Raw genomic sequence first — 24,222 nt, forward strand, 5'->3', positions numbered from 1 at the left:
TCCAAGTGCATTGTAGTGTAATGAAAAACTGTTGTGGTGACTTTGTCCTTAGGCTTCCTCCCTTTTTCTGCAAAATCCCAGGAGAGTTCTGATTTAACATTGATCTATATAAACGAAGTCATGACCTTTCCATGCTCTACTCCTGATAATTCTTTCTGTGAACACCATTTTGATACATGCTCAGAAACATTTGGTGTTCAAAAGTTTAATTATTTTTCCGGCACAGTAGATGAACATTCAGTTTCTTCACAGAACCACGCCAGAGTGATCAGTGATATTAGCAGCAGTTGATTCTAATGCCCCTCTGCTAGAGCAGTCAGATAAATCCATACACCTCTAAGGAGCAAAGCAAACCAAACATGATCCTATTTATTACCATTTAGCTCACCATCATCACTGTATATTTAAACTCTTAAGAAAAGGATTAACATGTTTGCTGCAGTGAGGTTTTCCAGAAAATGTAGCTACTTTTTGATCAAGTTAAATTTGTTCCCATATACATGTGGCCTTCTGCATGCTGATTGAGTAATATTGGTGTTTGTGGGGGTTGTGTGTTTGGTATGCAGGCCTGGGGTTCGAATTATGTTTTTTGTGGAGTTGATGTCAGTTTTCTTTATTAATAAAGTTTGATACAGCACTTACACCCAGATCCTGCAAATAGATCTGTGCAGGCATTAGCCCTGTGCCTGCCCAGAGTGCCACTGATTTCCATGTGGCCATGTGCAGGAACAGGGATCCACCATGCAGAGGCAACTGCAGGATTGGGGCCTTAGTGCATATATAGGTGGTAATGAGAAGGCATGACCAAATAGTATTTTAAAAGTATCTGAATTTTGAGAGATGTTTACCAAATGCCTTGTGGACTAATTGCTATAGATTTTGCAATGTGCTCAGTTGTTGTGGAGATTCTTAAATGTAACCCTTCAGTGTATATTGAAAGCCTTTAAGTAAATATCTTTGTATTTGGGGGATTGAGCTTGTTAGCTGTTTCTCAACTAATAAGCAATCTCTTTTTTAAAAAAAACAAACAAACCCAAACCTCTCCATTTGTACTTGCATAGAGGTATATACTGTATAGTGAAGACTGTGGCTCTTTGTGAATGGGTAGTAGGGACACCTACTGTCCAAAGCTAAAACTGACAGTTAAAATGTCATGTAGGTATGGGTTTTGTTCTGGGCCTGAAGAGTAAAATTTACCTATGGTGGTCTGACATTTTGTGGTGGTGTGAAGTATTCATTTTAGTGTTGCCAACTCTTGTAATTTAAACAAAAGCCAGCTGATATTTGGTATTTTTAATTAAAATCTTATCTCCTAAAGTCATGTGATATCTGAGAATCTCAGCTTTCATTTAAAAAAAACTTTCCAGCCTTTATGGCTCTGGAGAAAAGCTTGTAAACACGACCTCTAGAGACTCAAAAAGTCAGAAGGCAAATAAACAGAGACCCAAATTTATTATTTTTATGATTTTAAGCCAATCTCATGATTATTGGAGATCTGACTCATGATTTTTGGATGCTCAGGATTAGCAATATTGTTGTATCATTTAACACTAAAAAATCAGTTTTGTTTTTTCAGTGAAGTAAGCAATATGGTCTTTGCAGTCATTTTTACTTCACTGAAGAATAAAATAGTCTTGTTCAGGAACTGAAGAGCAAATTTTACCTGTGGTAGCCTGACATTTTGTGGTGGTGTGAAGTATTCAGTTATTCACAATGTTGCCAACTCTTGGAATTTAAAGAAAAGCCAGCTGACGTCTTGTGGTTTTTGTTTGTTTGTTTAATTTACCCTTCTTGACAGTTGCCATTTTCTTCACCTTTCTTTGGGTTTCTCCAGCTAAACAACCTCAGCCCTCAAGAACTCCAAACTTCCTTTGTGCATGCTGATTCACACGCATTCTGGCTCATTCTTTTTAGGTGACAAATCTGAGGAACTGTCCCAGATTGAGGTGTCAACAGAGGATCTTTGGGAACAAATTAATACATTAAACAGTAATAAGTACTCAGGACCAGATGATATTTGCCCAAGAGTTCTGAAGGAACTCAAATACCAAACTGCAGAACTACTAACTGTGGTATGTAAGTGTGATGATGGAATGGTGTGCTGTACCCACGTCTCTTCCATGAACACAGTGTTCTGAGATGTTCTTGCTTGTAAACTCCATCATGTATTTTATTTACAGTGTTTTAATCCTTCCACCAAAACACATCAGTGTTTCCACACTTTTACACTGTAGCTCAACTTTCTAACCCCTTCTCCAAAAGGAGGGGGTGGAGCATAAGGCGTCTCTACTCAGAGGATTCCATTTGTCAGGTTATCCTAGCTTTCTGTTTCTCTCCTTCTCTTCCCCTTGAGCCTTTGAGCCTTCTTCCTGTGCCCTTTTATACAGATTCCCTGTTAATCAGCTCATTAGTGCCAATCTAGCCTGATAACCAGATACACACCACGGTCCAATTAAGTCTTCCCCAGGGAAACCTAATTAGTCCTAATAGTGACTAGAGTGATTGCTCAAGTGCTAGCCCTCAGTACTCTGTCACATACCTCCTCCCCTTTCCCAACAGAAGGGAGTTTACCTATTCTATTCATTCCCTGTGAAGCAGCTCACACTGGCCACTATCAGAAGACAGGATACTGGACTAGATGGACCTTTGGTCTGACCCAGTATGGCTGTTCTTATGTTCTTAGGAGTTTCTTCCCTCATACTCTTCCTCCTTTACAGGAGGATCTATCAGGCTTCTGCCCCTTCTAGTCCTCATGTTGTTCATTTTGGGTCCTATTATAGGGTCCATCCATTCTCCACCCACAAAAATTGCATTGGGTGGATGCGGGTTGTCCTCATAATTATGTCTCTGCCCACATGTCATCATACCGAGGGCAGCCTGTTGAGCTGTTCTCCCTGCCTGAGTCCTCTTTGTTGTTGATGGGGTCCTAAGTTCCATGTAAACTGTGCGGCCATGTAGCAGCCTATTAAGCAACGCACAGGTGCTCAGGGAACCTCCCCAGGCCCCAGCCCAGCCCCTAACCTGCCATGGCTGAGGGAGGAGCAGCCCAGCTCCAGCAGCACCCTTCTCCCGGCCTCAACTCAGCCCCCAGACCTGCCGCAGCCAGGAGATGGGCAGCCCAAACCCAGGCCCGGCCCTGCCAGGGGAGGGGCGCCTATTCCGCAGCCCCAGCCCCGGAGCTATCGTGGCAAGGAGAGGCACCTCTCCCCCCAAGCCCAGGTGCTGCTGTGGGGAGTCCTCTCTCCCCACTGTAGTCCTGAAGCAGCCTGCACCCCCAGCCACAGCCCTCTCCCCTTGCATCCCAACCCTCTACCCCAGCCCAGAGCCCCTCATCCCTACCCCAGATCCACACCCCAACCCTCTGCCCCAACCCTGAGCTCCCTCCCACACTCCGAACCCTTTGGCCCCACCCCCACGTCAGTGGGGGGACTTCTCTGTCCGTGGCTTATAATTTCATTTATTTCCTCTACGTTTTTTTTCCTTGCTCTGCAGGTTGTATTTCCTCCCTCCTGGGCCTCTGTGCCCACTACAAGGGAGTGGGGCAATCCATCCACTACCTCTGTATGTTTCCACCTTCATGTCCCCTTGACTTCCAGGGACACCTGTGCCATGGGGCAGAATTTCATGTCCCCATGTACACATTCAGTTTTGACCCTACCTCCAGTATCCTCTGTGGTTTCATTAACTCCCACCTTATTAGCGAAAGGAATGAAGCCATGTCCACTGGATCCATTTGGCGCCTCCTCCCTATCTCGGTACCTCCTTCTTACCATTACTAAGATGGTAGGTACTGTACTTTCTTTTTTCTTCCCTGCCTGGGGGTCTCGGCCTACCCACAAAACAATGAAAGCCCACAGTCCATGTATATGTCTGTCATGTCCACACTGGAAATACACTGTGGCCCAAGCCCCTGCCAGAGTTTCATCGGGCTCCTCCTTCATCTTCTTGGGGCCCTTTCCAGCTGTAGGTGTCCCAGTCCTCCTCCTCCTTCCCAGATCTAGTTCCATAACCCACCGACTTACTCTAGGAATGTCCACCTCTGCAAACTCCTCTGTAAAATTAACTGGTTGATGCACCTAACCCATACTCTGGTATTGTCAGGGCGACTCTGAAGAAACTGTTCCAGAATCAGAGCCCATAATCTCTCCTGCCTCCCGCTCCAGTTTGGGTATCAGGCCTTAACCAATGAGTGGCCCAGTCTGTTAATTTCTGTGCAAATGCACAGGGCTGTAACCCCCTAATCCATCTTGTGCGTCTCAATTTCTGGCAGTATTTTTCTGTGGACACACCCACCTGGTTCAGGGTGGCTCCCTTAACCACGGCAAAGACTCTACTGAGAGTCATATACGCAAACTGTGCTTCCCTGGTTAAACAGGGTGGCTGCTGAAGGGCCCACATTGTTCTGTCCCAACTGGCTCCTATGTCCACTTTTTCTAAAGTAAGCAAAACCACATCAGGGTCACCTGCAGGTCCCATCTTCCAGAGTCCTGTGCTCGGTTTCCCATCGCAGGACTCACCAAACTTTACAAGAGTTGCTGCTGAACCTGAGCTTGCTCCCTTATAAATTCCTGAAGGCTCTTTCACTGCTCAGCCTACCAGGCAAGCCAGGACAGTTTTCTTTCTTGTGGGATTGGAAAGTCAGGACAGTCTTCTGCATATCTCTTTGTGGCTCCACCACCATTGCAGTGTTCCCTCCGTCACCCAGACTGCCAGATCTCTACACCAGCTTCTCTGTTAAGTTCCCCATTCTCATGGATACAATCCTGGACAAGCCCTGAGTTGTGACAGGGCAGCGTGCAATATCTTTTGCCTCTTTTGCAAACTCAGACTGCCCTGAGACCTTAGTGCTTGTAAGCACCAACTTGTAGTTTATTTATGGTGCTTTAATCCCTCCACCAATACATGTCAGTTTGTCCACACTTTTACACTGTATCTCAGCTTCAACCCCTTCTCCAAAAGGGGTAGGTGGTGAGGGGCAAGGTGTCTCTAATCAGAGGACTCCCTTTGTCAGGCTCTCCTAGCTTTCAGTTTGTCTCCTTCTCTTCCCCCTGAGTACTTTCTCTAGGGGAATCTTGTTAGGAGGCTTATTCCTTCACCCGCTCACTTCCCTGGTCCTCCTCGCATGAACAGAGAGCAACAATACCCGAAGTCTGTAATTAGTAGGGCTATCAAGCGATTAAAATTAATCTTGATTAATCGCACTATTAAACAATAATAGAATACCATTTATTTAAATATTTTTGGATGTTTTCTACATTTTTAAATATATGGCTTTCAATTACAACACAGAATACAAAGTGTACAGTGCTCACTTTATATTTATATATGTGCATTGTAAAAAACAAAATAGTATTATTCAATTCACCAATTCAAGTACTTAGTGCAATCTCTTTATCATGAAAATTGAACTTACAAATGTAGAATTATGTATAAAAAAACCTGCATTCAAAAATAAAATGTAATATTTTAGGGCCTACTAGTCCACTCAGTCCTACTTCTTGTTCAGCCAATCGCTCAGACAAACAAGTTTGTATACATTTACAAGAGATAATTCTGCCCACTTCTTGTTAACAATGTCCCTGAAAGTGAGAACAGGCGTTCTCATAGTACTGTCATTGCCTGCATCACAAGATATTTGTGTCAGATGTGCTAAAGACTCATATGTCCCTTCATGCTTCAGCCACCATTCCATAGGACATGCATCCATGCTAGTGATGGGTTCTGCTCGATAACAATCCAAAGCAGTGCAGACTGATGCATGTTCGTTTTCATTATGTAGTCAGATGCCACCAGTAGAAGGTTGGTTTTCTTTTTTGGTGGTTCGGATTCTGTAGTTTCCACATTGGAGCATTGCTCTTTTCAGACATCTGAAAGCATGCTCCACGCCTTGTCGCTCTTAGATTTTGGAAAGCACTTCAGATTCTTAAACCTTGGGTCGAGTGCTGTAGCTCTCTTCAGAAATCTCACATTGGTACCTTCTTCGCATTTTCTCAAATCTACAGTGAAAGTGTTCTTAAAATGAACAAGATGTGCTGGGTCATCATCCAAGACTGCTGTAACATGTAACATGCTGTAATATGGCAGAATGCAGGTAAAACAGAGCAGGGGGCATACAACTCTCCCACAAGGAGTTCAGTCACAAATTTAATTAACACATTTTTTTTAACAAATGTCATCAGCATGGAAGCACGTCCTCTGGAATGGTGGCCGAAGCATGTAGGGGCATACAAATGTCTGGCATATCTCGCATGTAAATATATTGCAATACTGGCTACAAAGGTGCCATGCGAATGCCTGTTCTCACTTACGGGTGACACTGTAAATAAGAAGAGGGCAGCATTATCTCCTGTAAATGTAAACAAACTTGTTTGTCTCAGCGATTGGCTGAACTAGAAGTAGGACTGTAGACTCTGAAGTGGACTTGTAGGCTCTGAAGTTTTACACTGTTTGAGCGCAGTTATATAACAAAAAGAAATCTACATTTGTAAGTTGCACTTTCATGACAAAGACATTGTACTACAGTACTTGTATGAAGTGAATTGAAAAATACTATTTCTTTTGTATATCATTTTTAAAGTGCAAATATTTATAATAAAAAAAAACACTTTGATTTCAATTGCAGTACAGAATACAAAATACATGAAAATTCAGAAAAACATACCAATTGAAATTTATTAACTATTTTGGATTCTATTGTTTAACAGTACAATTAAAACTGCGATTAATCATGATCAATTTTTGAGTTAATTGCGTGAGTTAACTGCGATTAATCGACAGCCCTAGTAATTAGTACTAACACTGACCAGAGTGCTGTCTCAAGAGCTAGCCCTCAGCTCTCTGTCACAGTAAATCACCCTCTGTACCAGATGACTGGAAGGTAGCTAAGGTAACACCTAGTTTTTAAAAAGCCCCCAGAGGCAATCCTGGCAGTTACAGGCTGGTAAGCCTAACTTCAGTACCAGGCAAATTGGGTGCAACTATAGTAAAGAACAGAATTATCAGACATATATAGAAACACAATATGTTGGGGAAGAGCTTTTGTAAAGGAAAATTATGCCTCACCAATCTATTCGAATTCTTTGGCGTGGGGGTCTGCAAGTATGTGGACAAGGGTGTTCCAGTCGATACCGTGCACTTGAACTTTCAGAAAGCCTTTGACAAGATCCCTAACCAAAGTCTCTTAAGCAAAGTAGGCAGTCATGGGATAAGAGGGAAAGACCTCTACTGGATCACTAAATAGTTAAAAGATAGGTAACAAAGAGTAGGAATAAACGGTCAGTTTCACAATGGAGAGGGGTGGCCCACCAGGGATCTGTACTGGGACCAGTGCTGTTCAACATATTTTCATAAATTATCTGGAAAAGAGTGTAAACAGTGAGGTGGCAAAATTTGCTGATCATACAAAATTACTCCAAATAGTTAAGTCCGAAGCTGACTGTGATGAGTCACAATGCGGTCTCACTAAACTGGGTGACTGGGCAAAAAAATGGCTGATGAAAATTCAGTGTTGATAAATGCAAAGTAATGCACATTGGAAAACATAATGCCAATTATACATACAAAATTATGGGGGTCTAAATTAGCTGTTACCACTCAAGAAAGAGGTCTTGGAGTCGTCTTAGATAATTTTCTGCAAACAGCCGCTCAATATGCAGCAACAGCCAAAAAAGTTAACAATGTTAGGAACCATTAGGAAAAGGATAGATAATCAGATAGAAAATATCATAACGTCACAATGGTATGCCCGCACCTTGAATACTGCATGCAGTTCTGGTTGCCCATCATTTCAAAAAGATATATTAGAATTGGAGAAAGTACAGAGAAGGGCAACAGAAATGATTTGGGGTTTGGGCCAGCTTCTTTTTGAGGTGAGATTGAAAAGACTGGGGCTGCTCATCGTAGAAAAGAGAGACGACTAACGGGGGGATATACCATATATCCTCATTCATAAGCCGAATTTTTTTAGTAAAAAAGGGAAGCACCAGAGAAGGGAGTTGGCTTATGAATGGGTATAAAGAGGAAGAGATGGGACACAGCCCCTCCCCACAACAGAGGATGCAAAGAGAGCCAGCAGAGCCAGAAGGGAAGAGGCGGGGCCTGAGTCTCTCCGCTTCTGGCCATGCTGCTCTCCCCCGCAGCCTCCGAAGCAGCTGCAGCTCTAGGGCTGGTGGGCTGCAGCCAGGCCACTCGGCCCCTCCCACCAGAGCAGGCTGTGGCCGCGCCGCCCGGCCCAGCCCGCTGGAACGCGCTGTGGCCACGCCGCCCGGTCTGGCCCGCTGGAGCAGCTCCGGTCAGGCCAGAGACATCCTCCCCAGATAAGGTGGGAAGGGATGAGATGGGGAGAGTGTGGGGGTCCCAGGCTAGGGGTGGGGTCATGTGGGGGGTGGCCACAGGGATTACTCCCCCCACAAAAAATTTCCCCACCAGTCTCTGACCTGGCTCGTCAGGGTAAGCAGCTGGCGCGCTGGGACACTTTGTTTAATTAAGCTTACCTCCGTGTCTGTGGATGCTTGAGGTAAACAAACTATCTCGACCCACCAGCAGCTTATCCTGATGGCCCAGGAGCCAAAGTTTGCTGACCACTGAATTATACGGTCATTTTATGAATGGGTCATAAAAATTTTCCATTTTTACTTATCCATCTTGGGGGGGGGGTCGGCTTATGATCGAGTATGTATGGTAATAGTCTATAAAGTTATGAATGGTGTGCAGAAAGTGAATAGGGACGTATTATTTACCTCTTCACATAACACAAGAACTGGGGATGGCCCGATGACATTAATAGGCAGCTGGTTGAAAATAAACGTAAGGAAGTACTTCACACAATGCATAAGTCAAGCTGTGGAACTCGTTTCCAGCGGATGTTGTGAAGGCCAAAAGTATAACTGAGTTCAAAGAAGAATTAGATAAGTATACCTGGTGAATAAGGGAAGCAATCTAGAGGCTAGGGGATATGAGGATGGCTTCTAGGGAGACTTTGGGGGAGTAGGCAGATTGAGAAACATGAAGGGTTGAGTGGGTCTTTGGGGAGATGAGGAATTATCAGGGATGTGCAGGGGATAGATCAGTGGTTTTCAAACTTTTTTTTCCTGGCGACCCAGTTGAAGAAAATTGTTGATGCCCGTGACCCAGTGGAGCTGGGGTTGAGGGGTTTGGGGTGTGGGAAGTGGCTCCGGCAGGGGGATGGAATGCGGGAGGGGGCCAGGGCTCTGGAGTGGGGCCAGGAATGAGGGGTTTGGGGTACAGGAGGGGGCTCTGGGTTTGGGGGGGCCTCAGGGCTGGGGCAGGGGACTGCGGTGTGAGCTTACCTTAGGTGGCTCCCGGTTAGCGGCACAGCAGGAATGCTAAGGGAGGCTTCCTGGCACTGCGGACCCTGCTGCGCCCCGGAAGCGGCCAGCAGCAGGTTCAGCTCCTAGGCGGAGGCATGCGGCTCTCGCCCACAGGCACTGTTCCCTCCTCCCCCCAGCTCCCATTGGCTGGTTCCTGGCCAATGGGAGTGCGGAGCCAGTGCTCGGGGAGGGGACAGCACTTGGAGCCCTGAGGCCCCCAACCTAGGAACTGTACCTGCTGCTGGCCGCTTCCAGGGCACAGCACGGAGCCAGGACAGGTAGGGACTAGCCTGCCTTAGCCGGGTAGCACCACTGATGGGACTTTTAACGGCCCAGTCAGCAGTGCTGACCAGAGCTGCCGTGACCCACTGCCTTACATTCTGCCTGTTCAGGAAGAGATATGTTGGCATAATTGGTGGAAGTATGGTAGTGAAGCTGAGGAGAGGACCTAATGAGTGGATCATAGACGGGGCATTGAATGATTTAACAGCTTATTTCCTTGCTTTTTATGGTTTGCGTTGGTGGAATAAGTGGTCTAACAATCCTAACTCAAAGTTAATTTTTTTTGTGTGGGAATATTACTATATTTAGGGCTTGATTCATCCCTCGGATACATGATGCACATCATTATTTATCTCTTCTTTAAAACGTTAAAGAAAACTCCCAGATAAATGGCAGTATGTAGGCGTTCAGTGCCTATGGGGAGGATCAAGTCCTTAGTGAGTTGTGACACTTGTCTTAATCGGACTGGGGCTTTGGGATTATCAATATGCATTTTATCTCAGCACCTGCTATCGGGCTTCTCATTGTAAAATATCATCAAAATGTTAATAGAGTCCTTCCTTTTGTCTGGCAAGGTTTGAAAATAAAGATTGCGTGGCTTATTAATGAAAATGTCTGGAGAAAGCATGAGGCCTAGTGATCTAAACTCAGGTTTGACCTAACTAGAAACCTTGACACTACAGATTGAAGTCCTGACAGGGTTGGCTCAGTCCTTCTAAGACAAATAAATTAAGCACCATACAGTTTACTCTATAAGGGTTTCTTGAATCACACCATCGAAACTGAGGTCCTGTGCACTCTGCATGGACGTTAAAGATACAACAGCATTTGGGTTTGCCCCATTAAGTCTAGCCAATATTTCCTTTCCACTATTCTGTGAATTATTTGTCGGCCTAGCTTCCACACTCCACCTTATTGATACTGCAGAAAGATAGGCTTTGAGATCCTTCAAGACACAGGGTGCTGTGTTAACGTAAAAACTATTTTATTTGTTTTGTTTAGTTTATTATGTACTAGTGCTCATCCAGTAATTTTTGCTTATTTCCAGCCGCATTTACCATGATTGGCACTTCTACCCATTTATCTGATCAGTGTTCGCAGTTTGCCATTCCATCATTCTGCCACTTTGTGTTTCCACTGTGTGATGAGCGCTCTCGGACCCCCAAGCCAAGGGAGCTGTGTCGGGATGAATGTGAAGTTCTGGAGAATGACCTCTGTAGGCAGGAATATAACATTGCTAGGTCCAATCCCCTCATCCTGATGCAACTACAACTGCCCAAGTGTGAGGACCTGCCACTGCCTGACACTCTGGAGGCTGCCAACTGCATAAGAATTGGGATCCCTGTAGAACGGCTCAACAGATGTAAGGTTTAATGTTTTAAGCTTTGAGCTTTTTTATTTCTCTTGTCACTGACAAGATTATAAAATGAGATGGTCTACAGTGACTCTAGCTACATAAACTTATTGTCATACTGAATGTTTTCATAAGGAGATCTGATTGTCTTTCATAATGCATAATACTGATCATAATCTGCACTGTTGCGAAATATAGAGCTAGATGGGACGCTTAGAGGAATTGAGTGATCATGAAAGCTGCTGAATTAACAACTCTGGAAGATAAAGGCCTGTATCCACACAAGAAGTACACCAGAAACAAGTGAAAGCTTCCCCACGCCACTGTCAGTGTATCACAACTCTGTTCTGTAGGATCCCTGTGTAGTAAGAGTGCAGTTCACTCACCTGTCCTGTTCAGTCCTTGGCCTCTTGGCTGAGACTCCGTATCCATCTATGTGTAGGTTTTGTTTGAATTTCAATAATCTTTAAGTAGGTCACAAAAGCTTCACTTGAAATGGCTGTTAAGAAACTATACATTTTAGGATAATTAACTTTTGTTCTTTTAATATGGACTATTAATCCTGCAAATCAAGCTGGGACTGTAATTCTCCTTGCTATACTGGATGCATGCATCTGTGGGTGTTTTATTAGCATCCAAGGGTTAGATTCATTGTTATTATATGCTGCTATTTTTCTCTACCTACTCCATTCCCCTATAACTGATCGCCATACCCACGTGCTCAGCTACATTAGACTAACATGACTATACGTAGATAGCTGACAAGATTCATAGTCTGCTAAGCTTACTCTGAATTCCCATCCTTTCAGTACCTCCTCCTCTTCTAGCAATCAGCAGAGTTGAGCAGCAGGGGCAGTTTTGTAGAGCTGGTCGGGGTCAATTAGGATGAAATGTAACCATTTGAGTTGCAATGCAGAGGTACTTAGGAGCTGATTAGTTCCAGGTAGCTGAGAAGCAGAATCAGCCAAAGAGGTGTGTTTGTGGGGGAAGAGGGATTAAAAATCAGCCAGGGAGTTGGAAAAGATACCAGCCGGAGGGAATGGAGAAAACAAAAGCAACTGGGATCAGGGGAAAGAGAATAACCAAGCAAGGGAAGGAGTCAGCCAATCAAATCTGGCTCCAGGGGCTAATAGCAAGCATAATTTCCCATGCTTCTTAGGATTCATGGCACTCCCTCTAATGGGTGAAGTTCTACATGTGAGAACAGCAGTAATAAAGTGTTCTCTTCGTTTATTTTAATTTTATGTGAAATCCCTTGTTACAGATCACCAGTGTTACAATGGCTCTGGAGCTGATTATAGAGGGACCATTAGTGTCACCAAATCAGGCCACAATTGTCAGCATTGGAATTCCCAGCATCCTCATAACCATGATCTGACAAGCACACAGTTTCCAGAGCTAGGAGGTGGACATGCATATTGCCGAAATCCTGGAAGTCAGATGGATGGTCCCTGGTGTTTTACACAGAATAAAAACGTACGCATGGAACTGTGTGAAGTACCGTCTTGTAGTATGTATTCTCTTTTATTTCCCCTTTACTACTGTCCTAAAGCTTTTATGGTTTTAAATATTGCTAATTGTTAGAGTATCACTCATTGAGAAATTTACAATTCTAATGTTTTCATTGGTTGTAGTGTGGCACCATTGTTTCTTGTTACACGTTTGTAATGTTGTTTTCAGACCAAAGTTTGTTGCCTGGAACTCTGTACTGCCTATTTATGGTATTTCTGGAGCAAAAAACAGAGACAATAATTAACGATATTACATACATTTGATATATCGTATTTCCGTATACAGTTTAGTTTCTGATTTGGTTAATATAGTTGGTGTTGCTCTGAATATAGGTTAAGAAATAATTTGGTTTTATGTAACGCTATTCAGCATTATCTTACTGTTTCTATCTAAGGCATCTTAGTTTGGAGAACATAGATTCTCAGTCTGGCCTTGAGGTGGATGGCAATCTATGTACTAAGCCAAGAAACCAACAAAAGTCGCCTTTACCCAGCTTTGGCATTGGAAAAAGGAGATGATAATTCACACATCCTGTAGAGGGAGATAAAGCATTATACTTGGTTATAGGAAACAAAATCAAAAGCATAGAATCAAAGGCACCATGCAGATCATGATTTTAAAATAAATCTTCTAGACTAAATACCTAGTAGTGAAAATGCTCATGAATCAGTTTTACATTAGTATTAGCAAGAAGCCATCCTAGTTAACCCAACGGAGTCCTGCCCTATAGTGACACTTTATTACAGCCCTTTAGCTTCAATGCATTAGCATAGAATTCATTCTAGAGACATTACTGGTAGTTTGAGTGCCAAAGGTGAACTCAGTACTGTGCAGAACAAGGAAAAAGGCACGATCCCTGCTGCGATAAGTGTGAAGTATAGGCCTCACAAACGTTGCTTAATTACAGACAGGCAGTACTTAAAATTAAAACTGTAAAATGTAAAATTTCTGGTTTACCTCACTTCATTACTTGATTTGACTTAAAAAGAAAAAATCTATATTACATGATGATATGTTATGAAGATTTTATTCATATGACTTTGGGAGGGAAGCACTCACAAATGGCATAGTCACAAATTTCATAAGGCATCCCACATGAGTGCCAATAAAACCTTTTGTACCATACCATGCTGTCCTGTACTCTGTATATGCCACACATTTTACAGAAAAATATTTTAGAAATGCTTTAGAGATCCTTATATTGACACTATTTTTTATCCGTGTCTGCCTGAGAAATAAGACTACCTTGATACCAAAAAGTTCAATGGTATCTAAATAATTTGGAGGTGGGGAGAGATTTCACATTTTGTGGGCCAACACAGTAGTGTTGGCAGAGTTAAAGTAATGGGCAAAGTGCTCATGAAAGGGATAAAGTTGGATGATAAGGACTGTTTGTCATATGCTCTGCAGTTTATCACATTGAGATCGCCCATGCGTGCATACCTACATGTATAATGATGAAGACTAATCACTGTACTTCATCCAGTAAGCAAGTTAATGCAATTCCACAACAGTCTGTATTCTGCAGTTTCTGTACTGGGAAAGTTCAATAATAGTTTATTTTACATCTGAAACACTATAAATTAAATGGATCCAATGCTTTCATTGCGTATCCTTGAACCCACTAGTTGCCATGTCCATTCAACATTTATTCTCAGGAATATTTGACGGAAAATTAGTTTGTGGCTGATGGAATTAAAAGCCTGTACTTAGAATGTAACTTCTGTTTTAAAATCATGTGATTTGCTTCTTTTGTTTAAAGATTAGTCTCAATATTCACACGAGTTTTTTTTAAATTTACTTTGCTTTTGAATACTTTAAAAAAACAACATCACCTGAAAACAATAAATATTTAAATCCCAACAGGTCCACGTGACAACAGCAAAATGGGGATCCTCTACATTCTGGTTCCTAGCATAGCCATCCCTTTGGTTATTGCCTGCCTTTTCTTCTTGGTCTGCGTGTGTAGAAACAAACAAAAGGCATCTGCTGCTACACCCCAACGTCGCCAGTTGATGGCATCTCCTAGCCAGGACATGGAAATGCCACTTATTAATCAGCACAAACAGGTATTTTTTGCAGACTTTTTAAAGGACAAGATTGTGAAAAATGTCGTGGTTTTGAATGCCTTACATTTTGGCCAAATTGAGGCATCTGTAAAAGGCCTGATTTTCAGAGTGTTTACAAAGCACCCAACTTATGAAAATCAGGCCCTTTGTGGTATCTCCCAAAATTGAGCACCCAAATCCACAGTCAATACAGCTTTCAATACAAAATTATTTCTGTGTAGTTTGTATCTGTGTGTGTAACTGGCACTCCTAGTCATTCTTTGCTTTGTCTTCTTACTTAAGTGACTAGAAATCTTGATATCTATGATTCATTCTTAATTTTGCCCCAGTAATGGCCTGTAGTTTTGCTTGTTTTCAGCAGTACATGCAACAGTTTTCCTTCCAAATTACTCTACTTTGGTTTCCAATATGCTGAAGTCCTCATTGGACCGGGGAAAGAGGATATGGAAGAGTCTATGTACAATATTCTTCTAAGCCTGGGTACCTCAGAAGACAGTACAATCAAAATGACTTTTTAAATTTTTGATAAACGTCTATTTTTTAACTTCCAGAATATGAATGATTTTCTGGCTAATTAAAAGGTCTCCATGTTAGAATTCAGTTCAGATCTAAAGTAGATTTTTTTTATCCTAGTATTTACTAAATGTTAGTTCAAAAAGACAATACACAATTTGGTACAGTTGGCAACACCTGTTCAGGAAACTGTCAGCTGAAAGAATGGACATTCCAGTTGAACCAAACTGTGTATTAATTTTGTGAATCCATTAAGGAATGAGGTTTAATGGCAGAGCTGTATGGGCAGTATACACCAGGTCTGATTGCCCTATGGTTAAACAAGTACTCCCTTGTTTCTAAAGCTGCCAATTTTACCCAGAATTGATAATCTTTTCAACTTGCAGAAATATGGTGCTCTTTTGTATTTATCAATTGAAATAATCATGCTCACCTTCCAACAGAATTAAATTTGGACTTCTGATAATAGTATCATCCATTTCAGGGTTATGAGTAAAATGAAGATCTAGTTGAACATACAACAATGATATAAATGGAAAATAAACTTTGACAAAACCGTCATCCTGTGGTAGCATGTAACCATTAGTTTTGTCTTTAATAGAGAATTGTAGTGTTACAAAATACTATGAATTACCTTGATTTTTTTTCCAGACTAAACTTAAAGAGATCAATCTGTCTACTGTGAGGTTTATGGAAGAGCTAGGGGAAGAGAGGTTTGGAAAAGTCTACAAGGGGCATCTGTTTGGTACAACGCCTGGTGAACAGACACAAGCTATTGCCATCAAAACACTCAAAGACAAAGCAGAATTGGCTCTTCGGGAAGAATTCAAACATGAAGCAATGATGAGATCACGTTTACAGCACCCAAATATTGTCTGCTTGCTGGGAATTGTGACAAAAGAACAGCCCATCAGCATGATTTTTAGTTATTGTTCCCACAGTGATCTCCATGAGTTTTTAGTTATGAGATCTCCCCATTCTGATGTTGGCAGCACCGATGATGACAAGACAGTAAAATCAGCTCTGGAACCAGCAGATTTTTTTCACATTGTGACTCAGGTAGCTGCGGGAATGGAATACCTCTCAAGTCATCATATCGTTCACAAGGACTTAGCCACCAGAAATATATTGGTATTTGATAAGCTTAATGTGAAAATATCTGATTTAGGCCTTTTCAGGGAAGTTTACTCTGCTGATTACTTTAAACTCATGGGAAATTCCCTTCTTCCTATCCGATGGATGTCCCCTGAGGCTATCATGTACGGCAAATTTTCTGTTGATTCAGATATTTGGTCCTATGGAGTTGTGCTGTGGGAAGTTTTCAGCTATGGCCTACAGCCTTACTGTGGTTATTCTAACCAGGATGTCATTGAAATGATAAGGAATCGACAGGTTTTGCCATGTCCAGACGACTGCCCCACATGGATATACACTTTGATGTTGGAATGTTGGAATGAATTCCCCAACAGAAGACCAAGATTTAAAGATATTCACAATAGACTAAGAACGTGGGGAAACATTTCTAATTACAACAGCTCAGCACAAACCTCTGGGGCAAGCAACACCACACAAACAAGTTCTCTCAGCACAAGCCCTGTTAGTAATATCAGCAATGCCAGGTACGTTGGACCAAAGCAGAAAACTCAAGCTTTCCCTCAACCACAGTTCATACAAATGAAAGGGCAGATCAGACCAATGGTCCCACCGCCTCAGCTCTACATTCCTGTCAATGGTTATCAACCGATGCCAGCGTATGGCGCCTACTTGCCAAATTTTTACCCTGTCCAAATCCCAATGCAAATGGCTCCACAGCAAATCCCTCCACAGATGATTCCAAAACCAGGCTCCCATCACAGTGGGAGTGGTTCTACCAGCACAGGCTATGTAACAACAGCACCCTCCAATGCATCTGTGGCTGACAGGGCTGCTCTGCTCTCAGAGGGTACAGATGATACACATAATGGAGCAGAAGATGTAGCCCAAAAACCTGTCCAGGAAGAGGAGGAGGCGGAGGGTTCTGTACCAGAAACAGAATTACTAGGGGATAATGACACTCTTCAGATGGATGAAGCGGAGATTCAATCCGAAGCCTAATAAAATTGGACTCACTTCTAAGAGAAAGTTTCACATCACTTCAGTGCAGCTGGAGACTGTAGTCCCTTTGACTTAAGATCATTCATTTTGATCTGACTTTTTAGCCACAACTGACCAAACTTAAAAATAAAATCAAATAAAATTCAGCAGTAATGATATACCAAGTTTATTGATCATTGCAAAAATCTGATGGCAACAAACATGATGGTATAGAATTGCTGTTTCTAATTTTTTTGACTACCGTTCTTGAGAGAGGCTGCTTTACTATAATGTACTGTTGCTGTGCAACATATTGCGGAGTAGCATTGCACATCATGTATATCATGATCTGTGATTGTAATTTTAGTGAATTATTCTTAAGTCAATAACAGAAAAAGGAATCAAACTACAGTAGCACGCAGGATTGCTCTGAGTGTGAAGAAGTGCCCTGGATGTGATGGACAGCTTAGCATATAGTATTTATCTCTTTGATATAATGGACAAGAGATTGTATGTTTATTTTTTAAATCTGAAAAAAACAAGTTAAGAATATCGTTCCATGTTTGTATTACAATAGGCAGAAAATTAGGGAAATGGGACATAACGTGAGAAAAGAGAGAATGTCTTTCTTACATTACTCCCAGGGACTATGGCAGAAACTTCCAATGAGATCAGTTGATTTCCTCTGTGAATGAGTTCCTTCACTGCTGCATATTTTTAGCAGCAAGTAGCCTTAATACATTGTTAACCAAAAGCAGACACATTGGAGGCTGTGCACTAACTTAACAATCCAACTTCTGTTGCAGGTTGGTTGTCAAGTACAGAAAAGGGCTTAAGATACATATTTCTACATTTTAAAAGTTTTTTGCAGGGTTATGAACTCACCTGATTTTAGTGAGGATAGTGCTAGATTGCATGTAAAACCTTGTTAGTTTCTTGCCTTTTTAGTGAAAATGGATTTTTGAATTTTAGAAGACCAAAATAAGCAGTATTGTACAGAATGCTGTTTTTGTGCTTCTTGCAAGATGAATCATGTACAGATCTTTAAATGTAATTTATGTTTTATTACATTTTATATACCTTTTTCATTTAAGTATTTTGAACTTTGAAGAAAAGGCTTTATAATTTAATCGTTTACATTATCCACTTGGGATGCAGTTTTATTGTATTTTTTTGGTTCATTTTGTAAAATATATAAGCAGGTCTATACATTTCATGACTGTTTCTGTAATACACACACGCACTGTAGTATTGTAATAGCCTACACGCAGTATAGTCATAAATTGTAAATCCAACACAGCATATCCAATAAAGTGATGCAAAACGTTGGATTAAGTTATCTTTACAGCTCCTACAGAAGTTATTTTTGTTACAACACTTTGTGAAATGAAGTACACTGTAGAAGTGGAAATGGCCAAAGTTCCTCATGGTTACAGCTTTTTTTGAACTACTACTATACTCAATTTGGATCTACTTACAAGGTGTGCATCATTGTAACCTACAGCCTAAGTCACTGCTTTACTGGTTTCTAGCTTTTCACCTGGACTTGGAAATGCACTGGTAGGAAAACAATGAAAAAGCTCTACTGCTTTTTGTTCATGTAAGGCGGCTTTGGATGCTATTAATAAAACATTATAAATATTTTGGAATTACTACTTTTGTCTTTTTTTTAATTATTTTGGCTTTGATATGTAACAGCATATTCCGCTTGTCATCTTCTCTTTTGCTTACTTTTTTATTTACTGACAAAGAATTAGAGGCAAGGCTGGTCAAGTGATGTCCAAAATTCTCCAGTAAGAGAAATCAAATATTAATTACTGATGCACAATGGAACCAGTTCTGAACAATACATCCTAAAGTTTACTACAGTTAATACAATCCAACATCTTCACAATTTTTGGTTTTATAAACCCTCCTAATCTGCATCCTCACCGCTCATAAATTTAGCGTATCAATGCAATCAGAAAAAAAATCAAGCATTTTATGATTTGTTTTCTCCTTATGTGAAGCCTAAATCATCTCTCAACCCAACTGATGGTGGAAGAGGGGAAGTGTAAGGGAACTCTTTAGGCATTTGTTTCCCCATTTATCCCATTTGTGCTCTGCTAATTGCCAGGCCTTTGAGTATTCTAAACATTGTAAAATCAGGTGAGACATGGAAAAATATAAATACTTCAATTATCTGAATTGCAAAATGCTGCTCTGAACTAAAGGATGCATATAAAATCAAAGTTCACGTTACATAGTGGTGGGATGTTGCTTCTAGTTTTTCCAGCTATTTTAGTTGCTTTTACTACAGAGCAGAAGAAAGGCGGCAGTACAAAATATACCCGTGGGCTTTTGAGAAACCATGATAATCATAAACAAACCAGGGAAATGTGGTCTAGATGAAGATACTATAAAGTGGGGGTCCTCCACTTGTTGAAAAACTGTTTCTAAGGTCAGTTTTGGATCCCGTAATATTCAATATTTTTATTATTAACTTGGGTAGTGGAATGGAGAGCATGCTTATAAAATTTGCAGATAACACCAAGCAGGAAAGGGTTCCATGCACTTTGGAGAATACAATTAGAGTTCAAAATTACCTTGACAAATTGGAGCATTGGTCTGAAATCACCATGATAAAATTCAATAAAGACAAGTGCAAAGTACTGCACTTAGGAAGGAAAATCAAAAGCACAACTACAAAATGGAAGTAACTGGCTAAGTGGTAGTACTGCTGAAAAAGATCTGGGGGCTATAGTGGGTCACAAATTGAATACAACAACAATGTGATGCAGTTGCAAAAAGCTAATATCACTCTAGTGTAGTACGAGGAGTGTAGTATGTAAGACATGGGAGGTCATTGTCTGGCTTTACTTGGCACTGGTGAGGCCTCAGCTGTAGTACTGTGTCCAGTTACAGATGCCAGTCTTGAGGAAAGATGTGGACAAATTGGGGAGAGTGCAGAGGAGACCAAAAAAATGATGATAGGTCTAGAAAACCTGAGTTATGAAGAAAGGTTAAAAAAACTGGGCATGTTTAGTCTTGAAAAAAGAAGATGGAAGGGAAACTGACAAGTCTTCAACTATGTTAAGAGCTGTTATAAAGAGGACTGTGATCAGTTGTTCTCCATGTCCCGTCTCCAGTGGACAAGAAGTAATGTGTAATCTGCAGCAAGGTAGATTTAGGTTAGATATTAGGAAAAGCTTTCTAACTATAAGGGTAGTTAAACTCTGGAATAGGCTTCCAAGGGAGCTTGTGGAATCCCTGTCATTGGAAGTTTTTAAGAACAGGTTAGACAAACACCTGTCAGGGATGGTTGAGGTTTACTTGGGTCCTGCCTCAGCATAGGGGGCTGGACATGATAATCTCTCAAGGTCCCTTGCAGCCCTTCTATGACTTTGATACATCTGTAAGAGGTAAGACTTTCCCAGCCAATGAATTCAGTGCCTCAGTTCATGTGGATTTAAAACAGTCCCTCAAAAGTCACTCTGCCATACCACTCCAAGAGCATTGTAGGCTCTTACTTATGTGGGGAAAAACTAATTTGAAAGCAGAGATACAATTTCATAAATAACACAAATTTATAAATACAGATGTATCCTATTTTTCTGAGCTTTGAGAGGAAGTTTCATTCTTTAGGCATCACTTAAATCACACTGTTTAATATTTGACACTAATAATTGACATAAAGCCTGACCCACAAGTCTAAGTGATCACATGCACACCCCTCCATAAGAACATGTGTACTGAGCTTCCTGGATCTGCCAGGGTTGGGCGTCAGGGGAGGCCCGTCCATGTAGGTGAACTAGGCGGTCGCCTAGGGTGCCAAGTTAAATGGGGCACCAATTTTGAGGGGGAAAAATAAAAAAAACAAAAAAGAAAAAGATGGAGAAAAATACAAATAAATAACTACGATGTTATTTCAATTCCTGTGCATGTACGGAGAGAATATGAATTGTAATTCATTTCTCTATATTTCTGAGAATTTATTAATATGTCATCTTTTATTTACTGCAAATATAAATAGTATTTTAGTGATTTTTTTTTCAATTTGCAACGTAGGGTCAAGATGACCCACTTCACAGTTTTGATAAGCAATAACTCAGCCACAATGAGAAACATCCACCAGCGGCAAGAGCTGCAATGCTAGTGACACCTAACTCGAATATACATCAAGGTCGCATAGCTGGAAATTCATGTAGAGCGGAGATATCACGAGTTGATAGATGTCAAACGGTCATTTTAACACACGTCGCAGGTAGATGGTTAAGAAATGAACAAGTACTGTGGAAAATTGTTTCTTGGTGCCAAAGAATAAAGAATAACGTCTCTCAGCATTATAAATCCAAAATGTGAGTATCTTTAAGCATTATTAAACCTTAGCTTTATTATCAGAATATATAATTATGAACTTTCTTTGTTATAACTGGTTCAAATGTAATAAATAAGGTCCATAAAAGAAAACTTACAGCATTAACGCTGAATAGACTACAAAAGCGATGGCATCACACTCCAAGCGGGTAACCGTGAGGAAGGGGATTACTTTCCAAACAGCCAATGTCAGGTTATAACATCAAAAAAGGTCATTTTGTTTCCGTGTAAAAGCTGTAAGTAACTGTTTTAATAAGTACGTTAGAGTATGTTACTAATCACTGAACCTTTAAGAAGTGAAAAGACATGTTGGGATGGCTGCAATGTGGTTTAAATCGCCAACTATCCTTAACACTATAATGCTTGCAGTCAGGAGCACAGTACATAAAAATATTCAAATGCCCCATGGCACAAAGAGGAAAAAGAAAACCCTCAGGAGCTGAGTATCATCAATGAGCTGAGAAGGAAAAGGACCAAGCAAAACAGCCGGGATCCTTCCTGTAATATCTTTGCTTTAATCCAAATAAAGATGGGAGCAGTTCACAGCATCCAGATGAAGGAATTTTACTTGGAGAGGAGGTTAGCTCACACTCGCATGGAAGCAGTTTGGAACATCAAGATGAAGGTATATTACTTCGAGATGAGGGTAGCTCACATCCACAAAAAAGCAACTTGGAAACTCAAGATGATGGAAAGTTACTTCTAGATGAAGGCAGCTCACAGCATCAGACTGATATGGAAGTGGAGAAAATGTATTCACCTTCAGAGACCCATGCAGAAATTGAAGTAGAAGGAAGAAAGGATGAGGAAGTTACAGTATGGGGACACAGATCCATGGCTCAGATGTGATGCAGTGTGTGGCAAATTCTCGTGGAACATGGACCCGAACAAGTTCATGAATTTCCCTTCCCTAAGGATGGAAATAAAAGAAAATTCTCTGCTCAGCATTACAAGAGGAAACTCATTAATGGGGAAGAAATTCATTGAAACTGATTACAAATTCAGTGTCGAAGGACTCTGTGTTTTGCTTTTGCTGCAAGTTGTTTAGAAAATCAAGCAATTGGTACATCAATTACTGAAAATGGTTCGAAGGACTGGAAAAGCATATCTTCAATTCTCTCTTCACATGAAAGAAGTACAGAACATTTGGACTGTTGTCAAAATTGGAAAACTTGAATTAGAATTGAAAAAAGGAAAAACTATCGATGAAGAAAATGTACTTGTGATCAAGGAAAAAGAATACTGGCAATAAATATTAGAGCATCTGATTGCTTTAGTGAGAGTTCTCGATGGGCAAAATTTAGCATTCTGCGGCCATGGTAGAAATGAAAAATTATACACTCCAGCTAATGGAAACTTTAAAAAATTTGTGGAATACCTAGCTTTGTTTGATCTAGTCATGAAGGAGCATCTACTTAAAATAACTGATCATGAAACACAGGTTTATTACTTAGGAAAAAATATGCAAAATGAACTGATTCAAATCCTAGCAAATACCATTAAAAAGAGAATTGTAGAATCTGCCCATTCTGCAAAATACTTTTCAATAATACTGGACTGTACACCAGATGTGAGTCAAGTTGAACAAATGATAATCATTCGTTTTGTGGATATGGAAAAGTCTGCAGATGAAGATAATGTTGAAGTGCTTATAGAGGGACATTTTGGGGGGTTTCATACCACTGAAGGACACGACTGGAGCATTTATGACTGAAACTATTCTACAAGAGCTTGAAACAATGTCATTATCTATTGAAAGCTCATGTGGCCACGGCTATGATAATGGGAGTAATATGAAGGGTAAAGACAATAGTGTGCAAAGGAGAATGATGGAAATCCATCCTAGGGCCTTTTCGTTCCTTGCAGTGCACATTCTCTGAATTTGATTGTCTGTGATGCTGCCGGATGTTTGGAGGCAAGCAGTTTCTTTGACCTGGTGCAATGTGTTTATATGTTTTTCTCAAGCTCAACATGCTGTTGGGAGATTCTGACTCGCCATGTGAATTCTCTAACTGTGAAACCACTTAGTCAGACAAGATGGGAGAGTCACATTGATGCTTTGAAGCCTCTTCGCTATGAACTTGGAAACATTTATGATGCCCTAATTGAAATTTCTGATGATACTACGTTTACTGGATTATCTGGCAATATGGGACATTCAGATGCAGAAGCTCTTGCAAATGGCCTTTCCAAGTTCAAATTTGTGACTTCACTCATTTTGTGGTATAATATCTTTTTCAAGATTAACCTCACTAGTAAGCAGCTTCAGGAAAATAACTTGAATGTACATTCTGCTATTCAAAAACTGCAGCAAACTAAAAATATTCTGGAGGAATTCAGAAGTGATGAAGGGTTCGAAAGAACTCTGGTAGATTATTTAAAGCTTGCTGAATAGACTTTCCGACAGAATTTGAACCAGAGCCAGTTTGCATTTGGCAAAAGAAACAGCAGTTTTCTTATGAAGGATGAGACACACCCATTCAGAACCCAAAACAAAGGTTCAAAGTTAATTTCTACTTTGCAGTCCTTGACACTGCTATTCACTCGGTTGATGAAAGATTTCAACAGATGCAGCAACTAGAGTCAGTATTTGGCTTTCTATATGAGATCTACAGCTTGCAAAAGAAAACAGCAAAACAGATGAGAGAATTTTGTATAAAACTGGTGTCGGCATTGACTCATGAAAATTCAAAAGGCATTGATGCTACAGATTTGTGTAGCGAGCTTCAGGCTT

The 24,222-nt window shown here is 40.9% G+C and overlaps 1 protein-coding gene across 2 annotated transcripts in view; it reads left to right on the forward strand.

Annotated features, from left to right (window-relative positions):
• The window catches only part of ROR2 (receptor tyrosine kinase like orphan receptor 2), a 241,100-nt gene extending 222,347 nt beyond the window's left edge, over positions 1-18,753 (forward strand). For both annotated transcript variants that reach the window (XM_073344892.1, XM_073344893.1), the window contains exons 6-9: positions 10,660-10,974; positions 12,230-12,475; positions 14,344-14,546; positions 15,711-18,753. In XM_073344892.1, coding sequence (XP_073200993.1) covers positions 10,660-10,974; positions 12,230-12,475; positions 14,344-14,546; positions 15,711-17,153 — 2,207 coding nt within the window. In that variant the 3' untranslated portion in view covers positions 17,154-18,753. The remainder of the gene's footprint in view (positions 1-10,659; positions 10,975-12,229; positions 12,476-14,343; positions 14,547-15,710) is intronic.
• Positions 18,754-24,222: the final 5,469 nt, after the last annotated feature.

The sequence above is a fragment of the Lepidochelys kempii genome, chromosome 5, assembly GCF_965140265.1.
Source record: "Lepidochelys kempii isolate rLepKem1 chromosome 5, rLepKem1.hap2, whole genome shotgun sequence".
In the NCBI taxonomy this organism is placed as follows: domain Eukaryota; kingdom Metazoa; phylum Chordata; order Testudines; family Cheloniidae; genus Lepidochelys; species Lepidochelys kempii.